This window comes from Corvus brachyrhynchos, unplaced genomic scaffold, assembly GCF_000691975.1.
Source record: "Corvus brachyrhynchos isolate BGI_N302 unplaced genomic scaffold, ASM69197v1 scaffold338, whole genome shotgun sequence".
Classification (NCBI taxonomy): domain Eukaryota; kingdom Metazoa; phylum Chordata; class Aves; order Passeriformes; family Corvidae; genus Corvus; species Corvus brachyrhynchos.
In genome coordinates, this window is record NW_008239334.1 from 296,820 (window position 1) to 302,577 (window position 5,758).

The window sequence follows — 5,758 nt, forward strand, 5'->3', positions numbered from 1 at the left end:
GAAAACCCATCAAATTCAGCCCTACAGAGCTTGAGCGAGCAGCCCATTGCAAAACTCCCTCCACTCAAACAAGTGATCCACCTAAGCAGCTGCAACCAGAAAGGCCATTTTCCATTCCTAACTTCTGTACCTAAGCATCACTTCAGAATGTAAAGTACTGATTGCAGGGCTTGAAAGCACTCACAGGGAGATGATTGTTGTGATTTGTGCAGTCAGTTCAGGAACATGGTGTTCCCCCAACACCACCGCTGCAGCTCCTCTAGGTAATGGCAAGGGAAGCCATATTTTTCTTCTGTGTCATTGAAGAGACAAAAGAATGTCCTGTGCCAGTGAGGAGCAGAAGGAAACAAACCCAGCCAGAAGATGTTCACTGAAGTACAACCTGCCTTTAAGCCAGACCTCTGAAAACAAGCCTTTAGTTCAACACTACCTGCAGTACCAGGAGCTGGCAGAACAGCTGGAGAAAAGCACTGACCAAACACTCCTGGCTGACTCCCCCAAGCACACGCGCTGCTGGCTTGTCCCTGTTTCAAGGATTTCCACCATTCCATCCCTGGAATATCACCGTGTGTCCAAGAGCCACTGTCGATGTTTAAGAAGCATTTGAGCTGGATATCCAAATGCAAACCCCGTGGCTGCTGTTGGACTCCTGAGCACCGTGAGAATTTGTGGGGGGAGCTGAAGAGATGAGCTTCACTCAGAAATAGCTCTTCCTTGGAAAGCTGGAGGGCTGAATCACAGTGTGTTGGCTCAGTTTTTAGCAGACGAGCCATCACATCTGCCTCCCTGTGGGCGAGGAGTCGTCACTGGCATCGGGATTGGCAGCCAGGTTCTGTCCCTTTGGAAACCAGGGAATAATGGTGGGGAAGGCGAAGGCTTATGGTGAGCAGGGTCAGGCTGCCCACAGCTGGGGGCTTGGTGAGGTGGGCTGGCAGCTCCAGGAGGCCCTGCTTGGCCTGCACTTCTCCCCCTGCCCCTCTTTGTTCACAGAACGTGCCCCCAGGTTGAACTTTGGGGACTAAATAAGTTATTTTGCTCAGAGGCATTAATCACTCCACTGCTGCCTGTGTGGCTGCGACATCCAGAGCCAGCCCTAAGCATATCCATGGCTGATGTTGTCCTGAGACAACAGAAAATATGAGTGACGTGGACAAATAGGAACACCAGGGAAAAATGGGGAAACCTGGGAGGGGACAAGACAGCTCCTGAGCTGAGGTAGCTGAAACTGAAAGCACCTGAGAGACACCCCTGGCTCGACAGGGAGCCTGCAGGGTCCACCTGGCAGCTACAGAAATGCAAATACACACCGAGGTTTTTTTCCCTAGAACAGACTGTGAGTCCTTAAATACACGCCACTCCTGATTCCCAGCAGTCCAGAGGAAGTCTTGGGGGAAAAGGGGGATGAGGCAGGTAGTGCAAAGTATTTGGAGCTAGCAAAGAAACAAATTACAGATATGGATTTTAAAACCTTTCAGAGACACAGGATTTTTATGGACTTTTGGGGTCAGTGCCCCCACTACTGCAGTAATGTTAATTTTCAAGCCTCCCCTCCAGGTTCAGGCATGGGCACAATTGCAAGAGAAGTGGATTGGGAGTTCCTGAACCAACTGGTTGCTGACCATGAGTCAGGGGAATGACCTTGCAGCAGGCGGCTCGCAGTGCCGCTCTCGGAGCCGTGCCAGGATAAATGGCACTGGCATCTCTGAGTGCTGGGGGAACCATTTTGTGACATTCCAGCTTGGCCTTTTCTACTGCTGCCTTTGCACCAAAATTGTTTGGGTGGGTGGGAATGGGATAGAGTATTCCCTTCTTTTTCCTTCCAGCCTGGGCTTGGGGCTATCTATATACAGAGATAAAGAAGATGTGGACAACTCCTGTCTCTTGCCTACATCCTTGTCCATTAACATCAGCATTTGAGATATTCAACCAAATTAAATCTTACTCTCCTCCCTAGCCACACCCATATTAAACTGTAAGAAAACACCATGATAAAGTTTTAAAAATCCTACGCAGCAGCACTGAATTTTCTGGATAGGTCTGGGAGAGATTTGTCAGAGGAGAGAGGGTAGAACACTTGGCATTTAGACATTTTAATGAATGTTCCCAAATAAGAAAAGAAAAACATTTGCTTGTAGACTTTAAGCTTCTCACAGCATCAGAAAGCTCCTGACACAGAGCCCAACGCTGTATTTGTATAACATGGAAATGAACAGCAGCAGCGCTGCAGGCTCCGAGCCTGCTCTGCGAGCAGCAAAATGGCCAGGGCTGCTGTGGCTCATCCGAATTCCTCCACCATTTGGGGGGGTCAGTAGGTGGATCTGATACTCCTGACCCTCCAGGTGTGCTTTGAACTTTGACATCGATATGAAGTGAATGTTTCTAACCATATTCAAGCTTGTGCCCTCATCAGCTCCACTCCCTAAAGCACCGACAGGGACCAACAGCAAAATTCGTCTGCGTCACAGATGTAATATGACCATCGGCAAAACAAGTGCAGGAGGAGATCATGGCTGTCTCGTCCCTTACAGAGCCTTCCTCCGCTAGCAGAGAAGCAGAGGTAATGCTTTTAAATTTATATCATGGGCATGTGAAATCCTGGCCTTCCTTCCCCGAATCCTGCGGTCCCTGAGCGGTCAGAACGCCCGAGAAAACTGCGTGTGTTTTGTCGGTGCGGTACCGAGCGCTGCGTCACGATGCTGCACCAAGGCCGAGGCAGAGCAAACCCCACTCCCCAGAGCAGGGAAACCCAGATAGAGGAAAATGAATCAGCTCTCACAGTGTCACACACGAGTGTCGGAGGGAGGGAGAAATCACAGCTTTCCCCAGTCCTTTTGCGGCACTCTGCAGAGAACGATTATGGAACAGTTACCCAGGTACAGCTCGCGGTGACAGTGCCATCCCTGTGCACACCATCACTGCTGTCCTACAGAAATATGCCCTGTCCCCTTCTTAGCCTTGTTTCCTGCCAGTCCCACAGATTTACCTGCTGACAGTAACCTCAATTCCTGAGTAATGAGATTTACATTGGAGTTTAACATTGAAATAACTCCTCTTTTATCCGTCTCCTTACCCTCCCTGCGGTTAGGCACAGTTAAACCATCGCTGTGGCCAAAACACGGTGGCAAAAGGAACTAAACCAAATGCATCCCTACACTGAACACACTCAGCAGCCAGTGGCACCTCCTTGAAAGCCATGAAACAGCACTAGCTTTACAAATTAAGGGGTTCTCTACCCCACAGCTGTGCTGGGGAAAACCACAAAGAGTTGTCCATGCAACCAACACTGGGGAAAACAGACTCGACCCACCCATCATCCACACAACCCAGCATCGTGCCTTTGTCCAGCTCCTGGCCATACAGAACCCCCTCTACAGCTGCCTGGGCCTGTTCTCGTGGGTGTGGGAGTATTTATGCCTGTCTGTCTGGCTGCAGGGACCACCGTCATCGCTGCTGTTCCTGTTGTTCCCGTTGTTCCCCTGCTCTGCGGATTTGGCGCTGCAGGACGTGAGGATGCTCCGAGGGAGCCAGCTACAGCCAGCGAAGGCTCAGTGAGTCAGGAGGGGTTGTGATGACTGCAGTAAGAGGCTGAAATTCCCTATGGAATCGGGCACAGAAGGAGGGGAAGGAGGAAAGATGGAGATGGGAAAGAGGGAAAGAAAGTGGGGAGTGGCACGTAGAGTCTGTTGGGTTCTTCCATCCCTGTCCCTGCACCGCACTGCCGTTGGAAATGGCGGCCCTGCGCAAAGGACGGAGTCAGGAAAAATCCGCAGCGCCTGCGGCCTTCGCGACCAAACCACCGAAATTCCGTTCGGGGTGTAAATCCAGCCCTTCCCTGTCTCCCTGTCTCCCAGACCACCCTGCAGAGGCCGGGCTGCAGCCCAGGTGATGGGGACGGCGGCCGTGCGGTGCCTGAGCCGGTGCTGAGCCCAGCAGTTGTTGCTAACCAACCAACCCTGACAGTGGAGATGTCAGCCAGTGAGTAAGAGAGATTAAACACTCCTGCTAGCACATCCTGAAACTTGGGTAAGCTTTGGAATGATGAAAGGCTATGGAATAATGGTCCCTGTCATATGAGAAAGCAAAGTTACCACTCCACTGCATAATCGGGAGACTTCCTCGGCCAGAAGGACCAAGCTCAAGGCTGGTTGTGTCCTCAGCACTTCCAGGCAGAGTTGCCATCTTCACTGCTGGTCGCTTTAAGAAGAGAGGTGAAAAAATAGTATAGTAAATGGTTAAGAGGGAAAAGTGTTCTCCCCTTCACTTCCTCATCCTCTCTCTGGAGCTGCTCTCTGCCCTCAGTCTCCCATTCATCCTTAACCAGTCCTTCCCAGTCCTTCAGTCCTTGCTTTCTAATGCTGTTCTCTCCTTTGCAAGTCTTTGCAGACCCATCACTGAGGGCAGTCTCCATCTCCCTGTGATGTTACTGAGCCTCTGGCAAACTCACACTTGTGCAAACAAAAGCTGAGTTTGGGCAGGAGTCGTTTTCACTTCTTTTGACTATTCCCACAACATAATTTCCAGGTGCAATCCCTGCCCCAAGCTGCTTGTTCACAGTGCTGCCAACACTCCAGCACCTCACAAGGGAGAAGGAAGCAAGGAGAAAAGCCCTGAACCCCAGTACTTTCCCCTGCCCCGTGAGCTGCAGCTCTGACACGTCATCGTCATCATCGCGACTGGACAGGGAAACAAGATGTCCCAGCAGAACCCGTGGGCGAAGGGCTGCACACAGCACACCCAGCAGTGACCGGCTCCTGTCCTGCCTGCTGCCCGAGGGACGCCTGGCATCCTGGGATCCGAGGTGGGAACGGAGCGAGCAGCGGGTGGTGGGCAGCGGGCAGGGAGTGGCAGGCAGGGAATGGTGGGCAGAGGGCAGGTAGCAGGAGTGGGAAGGGAGCAGTGGGCAGGGAGCTGGGAGCAGGCAGGGATTGGGCAGGAAGCAGGCAGGGAGCAGGCCAGGGAATGGGCAGGGAGGTTAGGGAACAGGCAGAAGCAGGCAGGGAACAGACAAGGAGCAGGCAGGGAGCAGCAGGCAGATACTCGGAGTGCTGGGATGAATGTTAAGATTTGACACCTGCAGGCAGGGAGCAGGGAACAAGGAGCAGGGCAGGGGCAGCCACCGGTGCTTGCAGCACTGGATGAACGCTCCCATTTGACACCTGCGGGCAGCGAGCAGGGGACAGGCAGGGAGCAGGGCAGGGAACAGGCAGGGAGCAGGGGACAGGCAGGGAGCAGTGGGCAGAAGCACGGTGCTGGCTGTGCCAGACGGCCCCTCTGGTTGACACAAGCAGGCAAGGAATAGGAAGCAGGCAGGGAATAGGGAGCAGGGCAGCAGCCGGTGCCTGCCGCGCCACTCGGCCGCTCTGCTTGACACGAGCAGGCAGGGAGCAGGGAGCGGGCAGGGAAATGGGAACAGGGAGTGAACAGGGAGCAGGCAGCGAATGAGGAGCAGGGAACAGGGAGCAGGCAGGGGATAGGGAGCAGGGAGCAGGCAGGGAATAGGGAATAGGGAACAGGGAACAGGCAGGGAATGAGGAGCAGGGAGCAGGCAGGGAACAGGGAGCAGGCAGGGAACAGGGAGCAGGCAGGGAACAGGGAGCAGGCAGGGAACAGGGAGCAGGCAGGAAATGAGGAGCAGGGAATAGGGAGCAGGGAGCAGGCAGGGAATTAGGAGCAGGCAGGGAGTAGGGAGCAGGGAGTAGGGAGCAGGCAGCAGCTGGTGCCCGCCGCGGGGTCGGCTTTTGTGCCCCCCCCCCCCGCG

At 53.7% G+C, this 5,758-nt stretch overlaps 1 protein-coding gene and 1 long non-coding RNA gene across 2 annotated transcripts in view; one reads left to right on the forward strand and one right to left on the reverse strand.

Annotated features, from left to right (window-relative positions):
• The window catches only part of LOC108448389, an 8,898-nt gene that overhangs the window by 1,343 nt on the left and 1,797 nt on the right, over window positions 1-5,758 (reverse strand). Inside the window, exon 2 of the long non-coding RNA XR_001864277.1 lies at window positions 4,089-4,194. This is a non-coding gene — a long non-coding RNA (uncharacterized LOC108448389). The remainder of the gene's footprint in view (window positions 1-4,088; window positions 4,195-5,758) is intronic.
• LOC108448388 lies at window positions 3,090-4,927 on the forward strand. Its single transcript, XM_017741115.1, has 3 exons — window positions 3,090-3,548; window positions 3,852-3,975; window positions 4,522-4,927. The coding sequence occupies exons 1-3, from the start codon at window positions 3,411-3,413 to the stop codon at window positions 4,875-4,877; spliced, it is 618 nt and encodes a 205-aa protein (XP_017596604.1). The 5' UTR covers window positions 3,090-3,410; the 3' UTR covers window positions 4,878-4,927.